The 22,748-nt window shown below is 50.9% G+C and overlaps 1 protein-coding gene and 1 long non-coding RNA gene across 4 annotated transcripts in view; one reads left to right on the top strand and one right to left on the bottom strand.

Moving 5' to 3' along the window:
* Positions 1-22,748, top strand: part of SSH2 (slingshot protein phosphatase 2) — a 68,713-nt gene that overhangs the window by 15,568 nt on the left and 30,397 nt on the right. For 2 of the 3 annotated variants that reach the window (XM_015880842.2, XM_015880841.1), the window contains exon 2: positions 6,621-6,664. In XM_015880842.2, the coding sequence (XP_015736328.1) occupies positions 6,621-6,664 (44 nt within the window). Of the gene's footprint in view, positions 1-6,620; positions 6,665-15,491; positions 15,686-22,748 lie in introns of those variants that run through there. The other variant, XM_015880844.2, reaches the window with a different exon arrangement.
* Positions 10,651-15,437, bottom strand: LOC107322629. Its single transcript, XR_004309286.1, has 2 exons — positions 12,200-15,437; positions 10,651-11,522 (listed from the first exon to the last, which is right to left on the bottom strand). It is a non-coding gene; the product is annotated as an uncharacterized LOC107322629 (long non-coding RNA).

The raw sequence follows: 22,748 nt of genomic DNA, 5'->3' as shown, positions 1-22,748 counted from the left end.
GGATGGGAGGATGGACAGCTGCTCCCAGCTTCTGACACAGCCTGGCCTTTATGGCACAGTGGTGTTTCGCAGAGGTTTACATCTGAGGAGAGATGCTACCAGCTGTGTGATACATACCCAGTGCTTGCTCTATGGGGGGAGATGTGGGGCCGGGCTGCTCTGCCTGCCTGCATAAACCAGCAAAGGCAAGAGTGTGCTGGCCAAGGAGAAATAGCACCGGGTCGCTTTGCTGGAGTCTCATTAAGATCTGTTTTTCTCAACTTTCAGCCTCTGGAGACTGTTGCAATAAACAGGACATTGGTTCGTTAACAGATGAGGAGCGCCGGATGGCTGCAGGAATTAAGAGCTGGACAGCATTGCCTTTTTTTTTTCCCTCTCTCCTCCCACAGCAGTTTGGACAGAGACCCAAATAAACAATAACAATCAGATTTTTGGAGGAGCTGGCTGGGAGAAATAACAAAAGTCAAGGGGCGGTCATTGTGCAGCTCAGTTCTTCTCATGTTTGAGCACTCTGGAAAGCTGCCTGGTACTTCTCAGCTTTATTTTCCTTTCTCGTTTTCCTTCCATCCCCATTGCACGAGGTGCCATCGTACCTGCTGCTGTAAGTTTGGTTGTGTCACCACCTCCTCCATAGTGCCCATTGCATCGAGGGGAGGTTTGCATTCAGCTCTATTCAGTGACCCTATGGTGACTATGGGAAAAGTCACAGCTGTGGAGCTGAACTGTGCCTGCATGAGAATGGCTCCTTGGTTTTTAATGTGCTGCAGGGATCGAGCTGTGAGCGTGCACCTAGTGTAACCCAAACCCCCAACCTTACTTTTATTTGTGGACTTATTGCTAACAGGAAGATGGCTGATTGATTGAGAGATAAAGACCCTTCCCTTCACTGTGTGCCTCCCTTCCTTCCACCCTCCTCCTCCTCCTCCTAAAATAGCCCTTCAGCTCTTCTATAGATTTCAGGATGTCCAATGGACATCATTCATTATCTTTGCCTAAAGGGAGACTGAAGGGATAACTTCAGGGCTCTGGGAAGCACTACATTTCACAGAGTATCCTCATGATGTCGGGTATCTGCCTGTACTGGCACAGTGCTGAAAAGCTGCCTTAAAGTCAGAGGAGTCTGTTAGGGAGCTGCCAGGTTTTTGTCTTGGTGTCTGTATCTGGATGGTGACAACCAATGTGGCACGAGATAAATCATCCATAGAGCTGCTTTGTGTGGAGCAGGGATTTTTCATGTCAATATGAAATGTCTGTGGGATTTTTTTGTTTCCCTTGGGAGTGTCTCTGGGATTAAAGCAAAAGCTGTTGTACTCCCCATCAGGCGGGCTTATATCACTGCAGCACTGTAATCTCCTTTTTAATCTGTGCTCGTGCTGTAGCGTGGCAGGCTGTGTGATGCTGCTCCTCATCCTCTCTCTTGTACCCATTGGAAGCTTCTTGTGTCCAAATCCTGCAGTGCTACTTCTGCAGTTTGTAGTGAGGCCCAATCTGGATGTAGTTTGTGTAAATCCCTGAGCTCCGGCACAAAGATGAATGCTCTGATAAGGAACTTGTTTTTTGCTTTCTCCGGAGCAAGAGCACAATGTCTTTGACCTAAATATACCAATTACTGATGCAGCAAAGTGATACAGAAAACAATCTGGAAGGAATGCCAACCTCTGAATGAAAGCTTGGCTGCAGAGAGCAGCTGCGTATGTGGGACCTCAAACACGGAAGAAATGTGAGGAGGAAAAGGGTTTTCATTCAAAATATATCATGCAAATAGCCACGGGAGAGGGAGAAACTGCTGGGACAGCTGCTGCTCTGCCCCATCCCTGTGTAGGTAGGAGCGCTACACACAGCACTGTGCAGCTCTCCCCTCCCCATCCCTGGCCTACTTTGCTCAGCTCAGCTGTCTGAAGCACTTTCATGTTAAACTTGAAGGTTTCCTGGCAGCAGCTGCTATTTTTAAAGTGTTTGATGGCAAATGTAAGTATTTCAGAAGGTGGCTCTGAGCTGCTGCTCTGCAGCGTAGGGGACTCCGTTAATTAGTTTCATCATTTTCTATAGTGGTTAAGGTTAACCTTCTCCAGAGGCTGTGGTGTTCTGAAGAGCGCTGCTTTCTGTCCAGCCCTGAGACCCCATTCTGTGTATGGGAGCATCAGCACACTGCCACCAAGGAGCTGCAGCCCTCCATCTCCTTAGCTCAGCTCACACAGATTCCTGCATCCTGCTGGATGGCTGTTCTGCAAGTGCAGCTGTGGGCTCTGCCAGCCCATGAATCTACTGTTCATGTGGGCAGATTCCCGTGTTCAGCACCAATTGAGTGCTCCCAGATGAAGTCAGCCTGGATGCTGAGGTTGTTCAGCATCCCCATCCTGCCCTGGAACTGCTGTTGGTGAATTTGGGTGCATTCTCAGCCTTCCTACCACTAAAAGGGAACCTTCTCCTGGCCCAGATTTTCAAGTCAGCCCTTGTTTCCCTTTACCAGCCAGTGTTGTTGCTGGCGCCTCAGACTCACTGCAAATGCAGCATGTGTGGGCTTTATGCAAACACAGTTTATTTAAGAGATTGATACAACTCAAGCTACGGTATGAACGTCTGCAGTGGAAAGATGCAATAGATAGTTGGTAATCTGACTCAAATGTTTGTGTCTTGTTTTCTTCCAGCAAATGCTTTGAGATCACTGACAGGATGCAGGGCATGCTATGAAGTAGAAATCTATTGATGGTTGAATCTTGGAAGGTGCTGAACATGGATTCAGTGTGATGTCTGTGGATCCCAAGCCATTTCACCTCTGTTCAGGTGCAGCTGTGGGTATCCTGCACAGACCTTGGGTACCATGGGGTAGCTCTGCTGTCACTGTGTCAGTGTGAGCGGTTGAGCTGAGCCCTGAGGAAGCCACATGTGCAATGAATGCTCTTATCTGCGGTGACTTGTATTGTGTTAGAAGAAAAGCTTGCTTCATACTTGGTGACACCCAAGGAGAACTCCTGCACGGAGGAGCTCGCAGTGCAGCTGTAGTACAGAGATGCACAGGGAGATCGGTGGATGCAACAAAGAGGAATTTTTGCATGCTTCAGCTGCTGCCCAGCCTTTGATTTCCCACTGCAGCTGTCTGCTTCCCAGCAAAGGTTGTGTTCGGCTCAGCAGCACTTGGTGTGTGTTTGAACAACTGGATGGGACCCAGCCCAGGGACTGGCAGGCAGGGAACAAGGAGCTTGCCTGTTTAATTATAGACCTTTTCTTTGATTGCCTTATTTGAGTCTGGGTCTGCAGTTGTTCACATGGTGCTGGTTTGACAGGTAAAAGGCCTCTGCAGTGGCATGATCACATCTAAGTCTTGCTGTGGGTTTTGGGGGGTTCACATACACTAAGTTTCAGTTGTATCAATAAGAAGCTGCCAGTTGCTCTTTGCTAAGAGGTGAAAAGGCCTCAAATTGTCACAGTGTTTTGTAATAGCTTTTGTTTTTCTGCTCTTGCACAAGACCTCTCTGCTGGGTAAATAAGGATCGTTGTAAAAAAACACAGCATTCCCTTGGAAATTGAACTGCTTGGTGAAATGGGGATGACTTCACATCCACCTCCTGGTTCTGCCTGCCTCGAAGGAGCTGGGATCTCTTGCTGATGGTATTTGTTGCTGCACAGGAGGGTTCTGTAAAAGGGTCTCAAATGCTGGAAAATAATGAAGTTGGCTGTGCAAAAAGGGTCACCCAGACAACATTTAGAACATAAAGAAGTGAAGTTCCTCAATGTCTGAAGTGTGCACTCAGCAGCTGTCAGTGGTGATGGCTCATGGAGTGGAACAACCTGCCATCCTGGTCCAGGCTGGCCGTTCTCTCTGTATCGATGGCTGCAACTTGCTCCCAATAGAAGCATTTCCCAGGCACTGCCTGCACACTCAGGTATGTTGGCACAAAATCACACGTAGCGAGCAATTATGACTTTGGAATCACTTTCAAGGCTCGCAGGACGTATTTGCAGGGTGTAGCCTGTGTGAAATGTTCCTGGTTAGAAATGCTGTGAATGTTACCCTAATAATTCTGTCTCTTGGAACAAAAGCTGTTCTGATGTTCGCAGGCAGACACCTCCAATCCTGTGCATAAGAGCACAGACTGGATCTTCTTTATCACTGCATCAGTCTGCAAGGAGGAGGTTTGTAGGAGCGGAGCCGCTTGCGTGACATGGAGCGACTGCCATTGCAGTGAGCAGAATAACGCTCAGCAATGTTGCTCCTCTCCCTTGCCCTTTTGATGACAGACAGTTGGCAGCAGATCAAAGCCCAGACAGGATGAATGTTTTGCATATTCTGTCCTACATGGCCCAAAAGGAGCAGAGATGGAAATTTTTTTTCATCTTCTACTTTAAACTGCATTTAATATGTGGCCTAGTTCTGTGCTCTGCCATGCGTTTCCCCCCAGGCCCCACTTCTGCTCTGTGGGCTGGGGGACCTGGGGCTGCCCTGGGGCTCCGGGTCTGTTCCTCTGTGGTTCTGCCTGTGTGGAGTCCTGGCCCTGGTTCTGGCTCTGGCTGTGGCTCTGAAGGAGCGGTCAGTGTTGGTGTCCTGGGTTGCATGGAGTCTATGGGTTCAAATCACTTGCTGGCTGATCAGCTTGTGCTTCCATCTCTTTGGGAATCCAGAGGCAGCAAAAGCTGGAGATGCCCACAGCTGTGAAACATGGGAGTCCCAGCACAGCCTCAGTGTGTCCGTGTGTCCGCCGCCTGTCCCCTGTCCTGCCCTTCCCTCTAGTGGGGTGACCCGTCATTGCAGCCGAGCCGTGGGTCACAGCCTCCATAGTCACTTCTCTTCAGGCAATCAGCCACGTCTGACACAGATTCGTCTAATATTAGAGAGCTCTGCAGAGGCGGGTGGGGGCGGTTGGCCCTGTCTGGCCTCCTCCGCTGAGTTTATGTAGGGCCACGGCAATGATTTGTATTTCAGAACCTTTGGACTGTTGGTTGTAGCCTCCTGAGCTCACCACTTGCTCTGACCTGGGTTTCTTTTGGCATGTGGAAATGGTCATTCATTATAATGCTAAAAATGTTTGCATAGTTTGGGTTCCTGAACAACTCCATAGAGGTTGTGAGTGCTCTTTCAGCTGCTGTTCCTTACTGTGGTGTTGAGGAACTTGTTCTCTAGCCAATTCGATGCTCTTGAGCCATTTAATTTGTTCTTAATGTCTTAATCTACCCCACGTGTACCCTCTTCCCCTTGTCCACCTCTCTGTGGACCCCTGTACTCCCCACCAACTTCATCAACCTGCATGGAATTGATGGAGCTTTATGCCTGAGGACTTCCAGCAATTACAAACTCACACACACAACAGCAAGTTGTGCTTTCAGAGGTAGATAGCGAATTGTTCAAAGGGCTTCAAACTCAGCTGGGTGAGTGCTGACATCTCAAAAAGCTCTTTACTATGAGAGTGGTGGGGTGCTGGAACAGCTGCCCTGAGAGGCTGTGGGTGCCCCATCCATCCCTGGAGGTGTTCAAGGCCAGGTTGGATGGGCAACCTGGGCTGGTATTAAATGTGGAGGTTGGTGGCCCTGCTTGTGGCAGAGGGGTTGGAGGTTTGTGACCCTCGAGGTCCCTTCCAACCCAGCCCATTCTGTGACTGTGAAACCGAGCGGGGCTCTGCAATGGCAGCTCTACTCCTCGGGAGGCTGCTCTTCCCCCGTGCTTCTGCCCCTTTCTGAATGCTGCCACAACTTGCTTTGTGTTGGCTGTGGAATTCACTGGGGTTCTCATGTTGGAAAGCACTGAGCACACCGGCTTCCTTATCAGGCTGCTGGCATGTTGAGCCGCTTCTAAGGTGTGATGAGTAGAAGGCAGTTGTGCCAGCTCTTGCTTGCTGTGGATGGTCTGCAAGTTTTAGCTTGAAGTTGTGGTTGGAAGTGGCTCCGCGTGAACTCCTTCATGGTATTTCTCGTTCTGTTCTTAGAAATAGATGAGCTGCAGGAAGCGTGTGTTTTCTAGCTGCTCTCTTACCCACAGATTCAGATCATTTAAATAAGAGAAACAAAAACTTACTGCACTTCTCCCCTGTTTGGTGCCCAGCACTTTAACGTGTCAGGTTGTGTGTTCTGCAGAGGTGTCCATGCCCATAGCTCACCCTGCACGTGCCCCTTCAGCAATGCAGTTCTAATACAGACCTGCATAAAGCATCATAAGTTTTCACTGATTAAAAACAGATGCTGTACCCGATCTGTAGCCAGTGCCTGGCAGTAGGTGCTTAGATGTGCTGTGACATGCAATTAATTGCTGAGATCTCTCTACTGAGGTATTGCTGTGGGCTGAGGTAGGTCTGCCTGCTGTGTCACTTAGGGTTTCCTGCTTTATGTGCACCAGGTCCCATCAGATGGGTTCAGTACATGCTGCTTTTGTAGACTCTGCCAGGGAGGGAGGGAGCTCCCCGGGTCCTGCAGTTGCACCAATTCCCCTGTGCTGAGTTTTAAGAGGGCTTTGAGGGAATGTGAACTGACAGCTGAGCAGAATGTGAGCTGCTGGGTAGTGACAGCTCCACGCAGGAGCAGCGAGAATTTCCTTTGCTTTATGCTGTCAAACCAGTGCAATGCAAATCTTTGGGTGCTGTATGTATGAAAGCATATTAACTCTTCTTTTCCCTCCTCTCCTATGTACACAGGAGGCAGACAGCGGGGAAGAAGAATGCCGGTCCCAGCCCAGGAGGTAAGACTGTCACTTAGAGGATGCTGTTCTTTGTGAAATATTCTGCTGTGCTTATTGTAGGGTTGGGTTTGGTTTGTTTGACTTGGGAATTTTTGTATCCACCATAACTAGAAGTGCAGGGTGACCCTGTGCCTTAAGAGCGCGCAGTGGATGTGTCAGTATGGACGGTGACACGTATTAATGGTGATGGGTGTAAATGGCACTTTCATAACGCAGCCATCATCTCAACAGCAGGCCTCTCGAAGTCATGAGATTCGTCTCCTATCCTCTCAGCCATCAAAAGCATTATTGCAGCTAAACTTCATGCTTACAATAAGCAAAGCCAGCATAGAACTAAGTGACTTCTCCAGCAGCAGAAGTGCTTTCTTGGCTTAAAGTGTTGCAGTCAAATTTTATGCAAGAAGTGAGGTTCCCTCTGGGGGAGTAAAGGGGAAGCGAAGGTGGAAGAGTTCTCCCTTCACGTGCTCTTCGGCTGTTCTTTGCTTAATGCTATTTGTGTGGGTAGGTTACAATGGAAACTATCATTTTGCAATATTCAAAAGGTTTCAGGGCAATGCGGCCTTTACTTTTGGGACCAGCTTAGATGGCTCTGCAAATGGAGAAGCAGCTGTGGCTGCGTGATCCCATGACTTCAGTGCAGTGGCCAGGCTGTGGGACGGTGGCTGCTCCCCTTTGGTGATGTTTCTTCATCATACATCTTTCACGGCTGTGAGGAAAGCTGGAAAACGCAAGTCCCAGAGGCTCAAGCTGAACTCAGCTCAACTCAGCCTTTTAATTTCCCTCCCAGCCTTCCAGCAGTCACAAGATGGGCTCATGACCTCGTTGTAGAATACAGAGCATACTGGGGGGGGTGGGAGGGATGTAATTGTTGCGGGCACTCAGCAATAGCTGTAGGTTAGCTTTGAAACAAGCAGGTTTTTTCATATACTTGAAGTAACTCCCTGCTGCTGGACACCTGAGTGCTGTGCCCAGAGAGCTGCACAGAGCCGGGGTCCCTCCTGCGGACACATGGGTGCTGTTAAATGTGTGATTACAATGGGATAAATTAAGAGCCAAACACGGTAAGTCATCAACTTGAGGTGCTGCAGAGGAGGAGCAGCAGCCATCTATAAACAGCTCTGGAACGCGTCTGTCTAATCCCCAATTTCAAGGGAGCACGGCAAGCAGTAGCTATTAAAATCCAGACGGTGGTGAGGCCATGGACTGAGTTTGGCTTTAAAGACAAGGTGTGGTGTTGGTGAAGGGCTCTGGTACTCCTTGCTGCTGGCTTGGACAAGCCTGAGGTTCAGCCTGGGGACCTGCCTGGAGCTGCCAGTGCTTCAGGTAGGAATTTTCTTTTAATGCATAAAATTCTTCTTCCAAAGGACTCCTTTTCTCTCCTGGTAAGATCTGTTTAATCACTGCCGCAGGGTAGCATAGCTGGCATCAAGCGTGCCCAAACTCAGCCTGTTAATTGGCCATTCAGTGCAAGAGCATTGCTGTGGCTGAAAGTGAGTTTGAGTTAATAAAAAAAAATCAGTATTTGTTAAATGGGATGGTAGCATATAGGCCTAGCATTACTTGTGAGGAAGTCGGATGAAGACCCAAGCATAAGCACAGAAACACATTTGGTATTGAGAGGCTTTTGCAGATGGAGCACAGCCCACGTTCCTTCCCATCCTCCTGGGGCTGCCGCTGGGGTCCTGGCACTGCTGTCAAATGGCAGATGTGCTGCTGAGCTCCAGCCCCACAGCTGCCAGTGCTATGGCTGGCTGGGCGGGCTCTGGTGTAAAGGCTTCTGCTGTTTGCTCACTGCTGAGATAAGAAGCGTATATGGAGGTGAAGGGGAACGTGTAGTAGAGGCTGGCGGTGTGACAGCACGAGGGAGTAGCGCTCAGAGCAGCCGACCTCCAAAGAGGCAGAGAACTGAGTTTCTAACTTGAACTACATTTAAAGGTAGATGCATCGAGACCACCATACCTGAAAACAACTTATCCAGGTGCTGACCTGTTTGCAGTCTCTAAGGGCTGTGATTGCATCGACTGGAGGCTCACAGCAGGGGGAAGGAAGCGCGAAGACCTCGTTTGAACTTAAACCTGCTCTATGGAGATGTAACGAGTCCACACTCGCCTCCATGTTGGGGTTTGTGGGCATGAAGGGAGCAGCAGCACCCAGCTCTGCTCTGCCCGTCCCCACAGCTCCCTCTTCACTCTGCCCTGGGGTGCCTGAATGTTTGCAGCACACCATAGTCCTGCTGCAGGAGATACTGGGGAGGTCACTGCCCTGCCAGAGCTGTCACCAGTCCTATAGTTTGGGGTGGGATCCCCAAGTCCTTGGCACAAGCCCCTGACTGAGCATGTCCTTCTCACCTAATTCTTGGCTAATGAGACTAAGAAGGAGCTACTGCATAAGCAGGTGTACAGAACAATCTATTTGTTACATTTATTGCCCTCATAACTGCCTTCTAGACATTTTTATTGGGCTATCTGGAAGCCGTAAACCAGCTGGCCTGCTCCTCTGCTGTCTGCAGACTTGTTGCTGCCGCACTGAACTGACTCTAACAAACCTCTGCATTCACAGTCTCTTTGCATCATCTCAGTGTTGTTAATACTCACCTAAAATGCCCACATACACAGCTTGGAGCTGTGCTGACACCAGCTGGTGTATCAGTTTGACTTTACTTGCCCTGTGCTGGTGCTGCAAGGATTCAGGACCTTTGTTTTGCTGGTGGCTGACATCTCCAGGGCTGTGTGTGCTGTCAGGATGGCTCCGTGCTGGCCGGGTTTGGTTGCAGAGGTGCCTGTTTTCCCAACGCTGTCTCTGAGCTGAAATGCAGCATTTGAAGCTGCCCAGTACCTGCAACACACCGAGCAGGAAGCAGTGCCAGCTGCAGGGACCTCAGGGAAGTCTCTGAGCTTTTATGGCCTGTGCTCAGTCAGGCTGAAGTCCGTGTGCTCAGGGCAAGCTGTGGAGCCTGTGTTCCCTTAGGGTGCCAGAGGAGCAGTCAGGTCCTGCCCTGAACTAGGTTTATTGCATGAGAATGTTCTCTTGAAGTGCTCATCTACCCCAGTCCAGAGGGAGGTGTGCTGCGTTAGGTTTGCAGCCCATGTGTGCTCACCTTCTGGTTTGTTGTTTTAGTCAAAGGAGTTCCTTCCAGGAGTGAGCTGGGAAGGGAAGCAAATCAGATTACTGCTATGATAACAGCTGGATGTGCCAAAACGCCTCAAGCTTTCAAGCTGGGAGTAAATACCTTTTGTTTTAGGAGTGGGAGACAGCAGTTTAATGCAGAAGGTTATGGTTGCTAACAGTGTAAGGGTTGTTTCTAACTGCCTTGATAGCGTGTGGAATTGGTGTTGGGTTTCCGTGCACAAGTTGAGCTGCAGGGCTGCCTGCTGGATGGTTGCACTGGCACCCACTGCTGGCTGCTCAGTGCCTGGGGACGTGTCTGGGTGCAGGGTGATGGCAATGGATGCTCATCATGGGGCTCACTCACCCCATCCAGGTGTGTGATTGTGGAGGTGAGGACAGTCACCATTTGGTGGGCAGGCTGCTGACACTGCTGTTATCTTGGGCACATCCTGTGCTACGAGGGGCTCCAAAAGCCACACTCCGGGTGTTCTGGCTCCTCAGCCTGCTTTCTGCTTCCTTTGCTTGTTGCTGCAGCTGCCAAACTCATTTTGTTGGTACTCAAGCTGTAGCTGGAGCTTCTGCTGGGTCTGTGAGGCACTTGGTGAGCTCCAGACCTCCAGTAAGAGGGATCTGCGTGTGCAGGGTATGGAAGAGCTTGTGTTTATCCATGCCGGAGATTACTAAGCTCCTGTAGCACAAACCTTATCTTTAGAATGCATTTCCTGTATCCATCTTTCTGCCTTTCCTTTCAGTGACAGCCCAGTCCCAGTGGCATTTACTACAGCTGCTTGTGTAGAATGGAACACCGAGATAAAGAAGCGTTCTGTTCATCTACCAGCTCAGCCGACCTCCAGCAAAAGTTCTGTGGGTCACACATCAAAGTTCATGCAAGTCTTTATTTTCAGTGCTGGGTGTTCTGACAGCAAACTGTGAGCGAAGGTAGAGCACTGGTGGTAAAATCAGGTTTATTCATGGGGAGACCCATTAGCAGCCTTTCAGTTTTTAAAGAGGGGCTGTAAGAAAGAAGGGGACAGACTCTTTAACAGGGTCTGATTTCAAGCTTAACAAGAAAAGATTTAGATCGGATATAAGGAAGAAGCATTGGGATGTATTGCCCAGGGAGGGGATGGTGCCCCATCCCTGCAGACAGCCAAGGTCAGGCTGGAGGGGCTCTGAGCACTGATGGAGCTGTGGGTGTCCCTGTGCACTGCAGGGGAGTTGGACCAGGTGATCTTTAAGTGTCCACTCCAACTTGAATGATTCTCTGGTTAGGTTGGTAATAACTACCTGCAGCCTTCTGTGATTGCACTGAGTTTGGTCCAGTCCAATGACGTGCCTGTGATTCACAGTGAGCAGTGACATGACTTGATCCTCACAGCTGAACAAGCAAATCAGCATTAGCTGTTACACTGCCAAATCACAACGAGGTTACAAGGTAAAGATATTCTGCTGTAGCAGGGAGCGTGTGCAAAGTGTGAAGGCCTGTGGAAAGTTTATTGATTTATTATTCAGAGTGTGTGAGCGGAGGAGAATGAGGAGCAAGGACTAGGAGGTGGAAGGAATGAAGGAGGGTCAGATCCTTTAGCTACCAAGTGGGTCTGCTCACCCAGGGCAGCTGCCCCATGCACTTGTGCTGCTGCTTTAGAGGACGGTGAAGGAGCGGCTGACCGGGATTCCAGACGTGTTTCTGTCTCCTGCCAAGCACAAGCCAGGTGCTCCAGGGGAGAGGAGTCAATGCTGAGGAAGACTCCTGTTGTAAATAGAAAGGGAGATTCCAAAATAACAGTTCTGGTCCCCAAGGGCACCTTGTCAAGGCTTGGAAGCCGAGCAGCGATCCTCAGAGTTCTCAGCTCTGTGTGGATCTCAGCACTTAAATGTATTTTGAGAGCCTGGACAAGGGTTTCTAGACTCGCTGCCCTTCGGTTCTTTGGTATCCTTGCATCAGAAACATTCCTTTTTAAAATCAATTTATAAATAGGATTAGGTTTGACATTTCAGAGGATTTACCTGTTTCTTTTCTATAGGTCACTCAAATAACACATCACCTATTTTACCATCTCAGACATTTCATTTTGGCATGCTTTGTCCTTGCTGGACTTGGAGCAGTGCTGCAGTGGTTTGCAAAGGTCTGGATTAACTATTTAGAAGCATTTCAGCCAAAGCTTCTCCATGTGTTGCCATGTCCAGCATCAAAAGGAGCAACAGCCACCGCTGCTCCCATCCCTGCTGCATTCTTTGCTTCTGCAGCTGTAAGGTGGGTGTAATTGAGATTGACCTCTTTGTGTCAGACCCTCTGAGATAAGTAAACTATACAACAATAAGTAAACTATACAACAATAAGTAAACTATACAACAATTGGGCGTGGGTTTTGTGAGGGAATGGTTTAATGAAGTGATAATATTGCAAAATAGGTGTTGAATTCTCACCTGAGAAGCCCGATCATTGATCACGATGGGCAGCTGACCAAACGGGCTCTAAAAGCAAGGTCTGTTCCTCTTGATGCTTATCACCCTACCTCTGCTCCTGTCTGATTCTTTGCACAAGAGCTGAAAACAGAAACACTCTTTGACAGCTTAAATAACCAAATTCAGAGCGTGGCTTCCTGTTCTGACTGGTTCTTCAGGATTAGGGCAGAGTTTTGCATGGTTTCCCTCTTCTTGCCTCCCCACTCCTTTTTTTTTATGTATTTATATTTACTTTTAACCAGATACAGCCTCTTTTCTAATTACTTTGCTAGATTTCCCTGCTGTGTAGAACACAGCTGCCATGTGCCTGGTGGGTGGCGTGCCTTTACCACTGGGAAAGCTTCGTTTCTTCCCCAGTATCTGGTTCTGCCCTGCGTGCATCAGCTTGTTTATGACCACTGCTACTGTAATGGCTTCGTGTTTTCCTGATAAATTAGACCAGATAACACAGCTGTCTCTCTCTCGTGCTGAAAGCATCCAGCACCCTTCTCACTGCTCCACTCCTCCCCCTGAAGTGGGTCTGCAGCAGGAGCCTCGTTCAGGAGCTGCTGCTTGAGGGATGGGTCTCTTACCCATAGATTTACTGCAGTGATTTATGGTTAAATCATCCTGGTACCATTCTTGTCTACAGAGGCACACTGCTGGCTCATGGCTAACCTGCTCCTCTGCAGAGCTCCTTTTCCAGCAGCTCAGCCCTCAGCCTGTACTGCTGGGTGCAGTTATTCCTCCCCAGGTATAGGACCCTCCACTTGTATTTGTTGAACCTCATCAGGTTCCTCTCTGCCCAGCTCTCAACCTGCACAGGTTCTGCTGAATGGCAGCACAGGAGGGGCATTACATCCTCTGGCCCTCAAACAGATGGAATGTGGCACTGTGTTCCTACAAGACATCTCTTAAGACCTTCATTCCCCATTGGCCCTGACGCCAAGCCAGCTCATTTCCCACTGGAGAGAGGATGTGGTGGGGGAGGTTTTCTAGTGCAGCTGTGTGGGAGCTTTCTTCCTAGCCTGAAAATGTGGAGCCAGGTTCTGCTTTCCCTTATCTCTTCCACTGGTGCTGATAGATCTAGGCCAAAATTCCTACATCTGATAACATCCCACTGTTCTCTTTACACAGCCAGTCATAGAATCACAGAATGATTTGGGTTGGAAGGGACCTCAAAGCTCATCCACTCCCAACCCCCACTGAGGGCAGGGCTGACACCCACTAAATCAGGTACCACATCGGGTTATGGTTATAGCATCTTCCGTTGGTTCTTCTTCCTGTGTTGGAGGACAAAAAAAACATCCATTGCTTTTGCATTGAGTGCCTGCATTCATTTCAAGTGAACTTAAAGTGATACCAGGCCCTTCTTACCCATTGGAATACATTTCCAGAAGCATGATGGTAATAGATGATGTTCACTGTGTCTTTTAAGAGGGAAACTGATGCTTAGGTGAGCACTGCCCTGCCCCCACAGCAAACTGCAGTTCATAGAGCAGCCTGGGAAGCACTCCGACCCCAGACAGACATATTTACATCCTGTCAGGTGGTGATGAATGGCTGAGCTCACGCGCCCTATTGCAGCACGCAGTGATTTAGGCTGTTACCTGTCATCGCTGCAATTCTGTCTGCTTTGAGCTCCGTCTGTGTTTGTCCCAGCACAGTGCACCTGCTGCCAGTGAGGAGCAGCTGTCCTGTACCCCATGTCCTGCTTCAGCTCCGGCACATCACATCCCCAGCTGTCCCAACCCTGCAGTGTGGGATGCCCAAACACCCAAACAAACCAGGGCTGTGCCTGAGCTGGGACCTAAAGAGCAGAGTGTGCAAGTGGTGCATAAATGGAGGGCTGGTAATCAAAGCATTAACCTGACAGAGTGACCTGAGGGCAGCGTCAGCCTCAGCATTCCCACCTTTATGGCAGCAAAACCCAATCAGATACCTTTAATGAGGCCAGATTTCAGTTCCTGCACTTCCCTGAGCATTTCCCACTTCTGTTGTCTGGTGTTTCAGAAAGGAAAACCCGGGGTATTGCTGCCATCCCCCCCATGTACGGAGATGCAGTTCTTGGTGGTATTAATGCAGGATGAATTCATTTCCAGATCTGTTCTCTGTGTTACCAGTATTGCCTTTTTAATGGTGGTTGCAATGTGGTCTGACCTTTGTTGGGACTATATCTGAACTCATCGTGCCTTACACAACGTGTACATAAAGCCCTTCAGTTTCTCATTAGTACAGGGCAGAAGTGTGGGGTTGTTTTTCAGTCTGTGAACGTGTGCTATGTGTCACTGTGGCGTGTGAGGTTCTTGCCAGCCTCCTGACCCCGCTGAGGGTTGGGTTACCTCCATTTCTCTCCCGCTCTGATTTTTTCCATTGCTTTTTGCAACCGACTTCATTTCTGTCCAACAAAATGACTTTCTTTTTTGGCACAGCACTGAGCTGGCACCGCATTCTTTGTATTTTTTCCCAGCTGTGAGGAACCATTCCCAGCCATGTGCTGTTGGCTGTATGACACCGCTTCCATGAGCACAACCCAACCTCACTTACTTGAGTGGAACTTGAAGCAGCGCATTGCGTGATGCTACAGCTGTCCCCTGTGCACCCATGAGGTGTGTTTGGCTGGGAGCTTTCCCATCAGCATCAGACCTGAAGCAGGCACCAGGACTGGATCGTGCTGTGCTGTACATCCCCTCTGTGCTGCTGTTCCTATGGGGCTCAAGCTTTCAGGCTTTCTTTCCCTCCCCCTCTTTGGGCTGTAATGGGGGTGTACTGCAGGAGGGTCCCCTTGGTGCTCGCATTCCCTGCAGCCCAGAGCCAGGTTCCTGCCCTGAGGCTTTCCCTTCCTCCCCACCCTCTCAGGAGCGATGGAGCCGAGGATGGAACAGCGCCCAAAGGCAGCTGCTTCTCTTCTCATTTGACGCATTCAAGTTTGAATATGAAAGTTATTGCCAAGAACGCTTACAGGAGAGAAATCGAGGTCGTTTCCTACGCACTGCCTGCCTTTCCCACAACCACTCACAGCGTTGCCTCGATTTTTTTTAGCCCCCCCCCCCCGGAGCGAGGGGTCGGAAAACAAAGAGTCAAAGATCCGACCACCGACGGGCAGCCCCCAGCTCCGAGCCGCCACGTGCGTGCCGGGGGGCGTGGTCATGACCAAAAGGGGCGTGGCTTAGCGCAAATATGGGCATGGTCATGACCAGAAAGGGCGTGGCTTAGACCAAATATGGGCGTGGTCGTGACCAGAAGGGGCGTGGCTTAGCGCAAAGGGGGCGTGGCCTGGCAGTGCCGGCCGCTCCTGCGCAGTGCGGCGGGTGTCGGAGCGGGGCAGAGCGGAGCGGAGCAGCGGGGCGGCCGGAGCTCCCCATGCCGCGGGGCCGGGCTGCCGCCTACCTGCTGCCTGCAGGGCTTCGCCATGATCCCCTACTTCTCCGACAACGCCGTCATCTCGCAGGGAACCATCGCTCAGCTGTGAGTACCGAGCGGGATCGGTCCCGGGGAGCTCGACCCTTCCCCTCCGCTGCTCTCAGCAAACTTTTCCCGGCCTCCCAGCTCGCATCCTGACCTTCCTTCTTATCTGCCTCCATACCTGCCGTCCTGCCGCTCTTTGCCGGCGCTCCGGAGCTCGTTTCCCGCTGCCGAGCTGCCCCCGGCTGCTGCCGCTCAGCCCGCAGACCCTTTGGGACAAATCCCAATCATCTCTTCCTTTGTGGACGATTCGAGTTGCGTCTGTGGGAGGGATTAATGGGGGAGATGCCCGCTGTGGGCTATAGATAAGGCTCCGGCCACGCTCCGTGTTCCCGCACGGCTGCTGGGTGCGGGGTCGCCCCGGCTGAGCTCCGCTGGGGAATCGGTCCCTCCGTTCCGTAGCCCTTTGTGGAGCAGCGGGGCAGTCAGCTCCGTGCCGTGTCTACGAGCCGTTCAAAAACGACCCGAAGTACTTACAGCCGGCCGCTTTGAGCCCCTCGTGGCGTCGCCTGTTGTATTACAGCGTTCCCTGCGGCTGCTGGTAGCGGAGGTTGAACAGCGATGTACCCGAAGCTCAACGGGAGCAGGATGGGAAATGCCCCGTGCGTCCCACGGCGGGCAGGGCACGGGGACACTGGGCAGGAAGGAGCACCCGTCATCTCTGGGGAGGGAGATAGGGGTTATCAGGCAGCCTGTGCTGTCCTGGGTGGGGAGATTAAGGGCTGCGAGAGCCGCAGAGTGCTCACATGGGCCCAGCGTTCTCAATCAGGGCACTGCTTGGGACTGGTGTAACGAGGGACTGCTCCTATAACAGCAAGTTCCCAAAGGCTCAGATGGTATCAGGTGTCCTTATTTCTTTATGGCCAAGACCTAAAAAATCTCATTTTTGGTTGGTTTGCTCTGCTGAAAATGTGTTCTCTGTGGAATGGGAACAGCAGTGGTCGCCCAGATGCAGTCAGGACCTCCAGTTTCAGTGCAGGCTGTGTTTGGTTGGTCAGCTCGGGCTGTCAGAGCTCAGCAGAAATCGCTCCTGTTGACACTTTTAGGCAGTGACAGAGTCAGCTGCTCGGGGGCTCGTTGGCTTTGGGTTCACGTGGGCTCCCATTGCAGTCCCAAACACTTAGACTTGGCAGAAGCTTCAAATTCACGGCTGCAGCTCCTTGGTGTGGGATTCAAAACTCCTTCCAGCCTCATGGAACTCTGCAGCAGCTGATGGCGAGACAGGAGGAAAAAAGCAGGACTTCAGACAGTGCACATACCAAAGGGGTTTTTTACAGGAGAAGCCCGGACTAGTTGCCATAGATCAGCTCTTCCTGTCTGCGATCACTTCCTTTTCCTTTTGCCAAGTTTTAGGTATCTTAGCACATTATCAGTGTCCCAAAGTGTTTTTTCCCGTGGCCTTGTGATAAAGCCGTTCTTCTGCCGGGTCCTTCTGCTGCCCACCTTCCTCTTTATTTAGGGAGTGGGGCTGAGCCATGCAGTGCTGGGGAAGCCTCCACTGTGCTGCTGTGCCACGTCACTGTGTCACCATCCCTGTGAGCAGCGAGGGATGCAGGCAGGCAGTTGTAGGACCTGGCACTGCTGGGCCCCATGCCCACGTGTTGGAGCACCCCAGTGCTGGTTACTGCCTCATCCTCAGTGCTTCTGCAGCCTGAGATGGAGCTGAACTTCCTTGCTGCTTCCCACGGCTCCCCTGCTTGCTTCATATCACCATTTCCTGTTACAAAACATTAACTGATAGTTTTTCTGAGGACTCCCTGTGCCGTGTCCCCATACCCAGGCAGCATCAGCCCCGTCCTTCCCCTCCCTGCCCATTTCCTCCATCTTCAAAGCCCTGTGGCCACGTCCTCTGCTCTCTGAAGCACCGTCTGGGTGACACACCTCAACTCGTGCACCCATGCTGACGTCACAGGGTGTGATGCTGGTTGTGCTGCATGCAGGGCTGTGGATTTGTTTATTTACTATGCAGGAAACCTTGCAGACTTTTTATCTACTCACTGTGTCCTGCAGCCAAAATCTCGACCTTTCAGCACAACCAGACTGCAAAGCAGTGAGTTATTGGGTATCTTTAATTGCATCTAAGTGCTGTACCTCTCTTAAGTGTTCTGATTTTGTGTTGAGGATCAATGCTGGAGGTGCCCAGAGGGAGCAGCCGTGATCCCCATCCCCACTCCCAGCTCTGGCTGATGCTCACAAGCCGGGGCTCAGTGCAGTGGCAGTGTCAGCACCCGCAGGAGCTTTCCAGCTGTGTATGCAGAGCAATGGAAGCACGCAGGGCTGCTGTGCTCATCCCATCCTTCTGAGATCAAACGCAGCGTGTAAGAGATCTATGCTATTCTCCGGTTATTAAAAGCAATGCAGTTATTGGGTAGGAGCAGTGTGCTGCCTGCTGAGCTGATCATTAACCCAGCCATGGCTGTGCTGTTCCCAAGTACTTTTCCTGTTTGCTTTTTCCTCTTACTCCCCGGAAGCTCCCGGAGTGAGTTTGTCTCACTGACACTTCCTGGGGGGGGTTGGGATGAGGACAGATGTGGTTGTCAGCCACAAAGCGAGACCTGGGGCAGCACAGGAGGGTTTGCAGGGCAGCACTGAGCCTGCTGGTGGGAGCACAGAGCCCAATGAAGCCCTGCTGGCTGCCAGCTCCCAATGGAGCGGTCCCTGAGGGGCTGCCTCGGAGCTCTGCCTCTTCGTGCAGCTTCTGCGGATGCTGGAGACTCTGGAAATGCTTTGGATGTTTTTGAGGATTACAAAACAGAAGGACCAGAGTGAGATTAATCAGTAGAAAATGGCCTTTGGGGGCCTGTTCATGGGTTGTTTCACAGGACCGCGCTCCCTCGTACCTTTGTCACAGAGCCCCCAGCTAAATTATTGCTTAATTATCTTCAATAACTTCATGCCAACTGTCCTGAGACATTGCTTCTAACTTCTGTGTGAGGTCAGGGAGGGTTGAAGGTTCAGGATCCCGTCTGGATGAGCCGTGCAGGACCGGTGTCTCCTCTGCATCACTCTGGCAAACAGCATTTAAATTATCAGCCCCCATGGGCTTAAAAGACGTTCAGTAAATAGTTTTTCTCCAGTGTAATGGATCTGATGCGTACAGAGCTGTTCTGCAATTGGGGTTTCCAGCCATGGTGTTTCATGGCAGCTGGCTGAAGCCTTCTATTGCCACAGATACATATGATGCGTTCAGAAGTCACTGCTTTGCTTTGTGTGTGCAGTGGGGAAGTGACTGGAGCCTGGGAATGGTCTCTGTGTGGGATTATCCCAGTGTGTGTGGCACGGAGCAGCCCTCTGCTTCACAGGCACTGAGTGATAGCAGCTGGGGAAGAGAGGAGTCCGTGTGGGTGAGTGCTGCAATCCAGCCATGCTCTGGTGTCAGCTAAGGGGAATGGAGGAATCCTGCCCCGAGAGCTTCTTGGTGTTGGCAGCTTCTCAAATCCGGGCATTTTTAGGCACATTAAGCCCACAGGCTCCTTATTCAGCGTGTTCTGTTGTTTATCCCATGCTTATCCAACCCTCATCAACATCACACTCAGCCCTTTGGAGTCTCCTGCTTTCCTTGCAATAAGCCATCTAAGAAGTAGGTTAAATCCACAGACTGCTGAACCACGAATGATTCGGTCCTTTCTTTTAAGCAAACGACCTTTGTCACTTAGCAGTGAAGCCCTCACACCCTTCACACCAAGGCCCTACACGGGCTATGCTGGCTCTGTGTGCTGTCAGGACCTTGCTTTGGCCATGTCTTACATGCTTTCTGGATCTCGGTGCCCTCAGTTGATTTTCTCACTTTTCCTTTTTAAAGCCCTTTGAGTTTCATTGGCTGCTCTGTTGTTGTTGTTGGGGTTGTTCTTGTTGTCGTTTCTCCCTTTATTTGCTTTAAGAAAGAAGTGGAGAAATCCCAAAGCCAACGCAAAGCAGAGCAGCTGCATTCCTGTGTGTGTCGCAAAGCTGGAGAGCCAGCTTGCCTAAATACAAACAATTTGTCAGCACCGCTCCTGCCCTGCTGTTGTTTGACTGCGCTGGGAAAGTTGTTGGGAAGGCAACAGGAATATCTGTGTGCCTTGGAAGGAGCAGGGTAAGCAGCAGACTGTGAGCTGGGGGTTAAGAGAGTCTCTGATGAGTCTCTCTAGTTCGAAATTAAGCACATTTCTATTTTAGAGCCATGTTTAAGGCTCACTTAAGAGCCTTTTCTTTGTGGTCCCTTGACCTAATGGTTTTCCCCAGGGTATGTTCTGTTCTTGTTGGGATTCCTGGGTCTGTGCCCCACAGCCACACTCAGCATTCCACCAATCCCACTCCTGCAGTGCATGCAATGGGATTGAATACTTGTAGGAAATAGGAAGGCCTACATTGAGGACTGCAGGAACTTGGCTTCCAAAATGCCCGGAGTGTTAATTCTGATGAAATTCAGCACCTGATTGCAGTGTGGGTAAACACGGCTGGGATTTCCGCTCTTTGGAGTTGAAGCCCTTGTAAAACAAAACTTAGTTTAATGGGTTTCCAGTCTGAGACCTGCCCAGTGGAACTTTGCAGGCTCCTCATGTCGAGTTAGGAACGCTGTAAATGCACTTGAGACAGCACTGCTGAGCTCACCTTTAGCTGGAAGTCAGATAGGGGTAATAGCAGTAGGGTCATGTGTAGCATCATGGGTTCCAAACCACCGCAGGGCTGTGTTTGGGGCTGCAGTGTGTGGTTGTGCTTCCCTTCCTTTGCTTTCCTGGTTACGTGGTTCAAGCAATGCTGCTTCCACACTGCTGGGTGATCTGCAAGTGCCCATACAAACACACTGCAGTGTCTGTGCTCCTGCTATGTGCATGTGTCTATGTTCATTTTGCCTCTTGCCCGCCCTTCCTTTCAGCCTTTACTTAAGCCCTGGGATGCAGCGGTGCTGTCAGACACCCCACAGCCCGTCAGCTTCTGTTTAACGTGGCACGTGGTGAGTGATGGATGGAAATTATTTCAGGGATAAAGGGCTCCTGGTAAGCTGATCCCCATTCAGAGAGCAGGCAGAAAAGCAGAGTCGCAGTGTTATCGCCTCCAGGAATGGGGGAAAGAGTTGGGTTGGGAAGCAGTGCTGGGTCTGTGTTTTGAAATGCATCAGAATCAGATCCCCTGGTTTGATCTGAAGAGCTTTTCCCAGCGTCTCAGTAGAGCACCGCAGTGCTGCCCTGCATTGGCTCAGCGTTGCTCCTGGAGCTGGGTACCACTATGGGGTCAGCCTGAAGCAATGCTGTGGTTCTTTGCTTTGCAGCCTTAACACGGGTCCAGAGCTGTGTTCACCTCATTGACTGGAAGGGCGTCCTGCTTTTTTTGCCTTCTGAGGATCAGACAGGCCTTGTGTGCGGGGAGGATGCGATGAGAATGAAAGTGCTGAGTGCTGCAAAAGTTAAAATAGTGAGCAGATAACTTCCTTCCATTACAGAAGTGGAATCCGGCGGCCTCTTGGTGATTTTTTTGATGCTTTTGGTAAACAAGCATCTGCTTCTCTACAGCACAAAGGAGAGGCTTATATTATTCAGCATCCATTTCTTTGCATGGAGGCAGAATGACCCTTGTTTTGGTGCTTCGTTTGAGGGCTCTGTTGATGCACTGAGGGCAGGCGTTGGGATGGTGTGACCTCTTCATCTTGTGCCATGACCTGTACAGCAGTGGGGCCACGAGGACGGCTGGATGCCTGTTGGGGACAGGAGGTGCCGGGCAGTGTTTGGGGTGCCAGGGCACTGCTCAGGTTGTTTTCTGCTTATGGGATAGCCGGTGCAGTGTGTCAGGCTGTGGGTCTCTGAAATGCTCGGCCTAAATATAGGGCCTGGCAGGTGTGGGGCAGCCCGGTGACCTTAGTGTGCCCGGTGTGGCTTGAGTTACGGCAGTATTTAAAGTCATGGGGTGCTCTGTGGTGCAGGTGGCAGCTCTGCCTGCCAGGCCAAACATGGCTGGGTCCTGTGATGGCTCTGAGAGCTGCCACGTGTGTGGGGCAGCCCTGGCACAAAGCGTGGGGTTTGTGGGTTGAGCTGACACGTGCTGTGTGTGAACACTAAGCTTCCCATCACTGACTGCACAGACAGTCGTGTGGTTTAACGGTGATCAACAAGAACTGTGTTTTGTTATTGATTCCGAGGGGTAAAAGACAAGTGTGTGTCAAGCTTTTCCCTTTGAGTTTAGAGTGCCCGTGGGTGCTCAGGCCATGTGTAGCACAGCAAGAATGGCACATGGGGCTCCATCTGGGAACATCCTGACGTGGAGACCCAGAGCCTTTGGAAACTGTTACGCAGAGCAAATTCCTTTTGCAGCCTCGTTTCCCATCCCAGTCTTTTGCTTGAAAACAACACACAGAATCACATTTCTTCTGTAAACATCGAGTGCCCGCACTTCTTAGTAAGCATCCGAATTGCATGAGCCGGCCTGTTTCTAGTTGGTGAACTCTGTGTTGCTGTAGGAAACATGACTCTGTGTGTCTCTCTGCCCTGAATTCCAGAGCCCGGTTTGCACAACGTGTTTCCCTGTTGCTTTGGGGGATGTTTTGCTCTCTATCTGGACGGATGCCCCAGAGCTGCTTTGGGTTGAGTGCAAGTGGAAAGTGGTTCTCATTTCCCTGCTCGGCTCATGTCCCCGTTGGAGCCAGCAGAGGGGACAGGAAGGCTCAGTGAGGGGCTGGTGCCTGTGTTGGTGCAAACAGGGTACAGTCGGCACTGTGGATCTCTATGAGTCCATGTGTCTGTGCGGTCACAGCTGGGCGATCTGCACAGGGAGCCCCAGCTCGGGGTGTGCGTCAAACATCTGAGTTGCAGCGCGTTCCCACGCTGTGTTTGTTTTTCTTATTGTGCTGTTTCTGAAGTTGCAGAAGTGCTGAGTTGCAAGAGCCCAAAAACCACTTCCCTTCCCCGCTGCCTGCAGCGCTGTCACCACTGCTGGCAGCTCCGCAGGGCCCTCGTTGGTGAGCAGCCCTTCCATCTGGGGCCGTGCCCAATGGGACTGAAGGATTGCTACTGCAACTTGTAGGCTTTGCTAATAAAATGAACTGGATGCAAACCACTGTGGTTGCCTGGGCATTGGGATGTGCCGTGGCCCT

Source organism: Coturnix japonica, chromosome 19 (assembly GCF_001577835.2).
Source record: "Coturnix japonica isolate 7356 chromosome 19, Coturnix japonica 2.1, whole genome shotgun sequence".
NCBI lineage: Eukaryota > Metazoa > Chordata > Aves > Galliformes > Phasianidae > Coturnix > Coturnix japonica.
The sequence above is the reverse complement of the archived record's forward strand: the minus strand, read 5'-3'. Positions and strand labels throughout refer to the sequence as shown.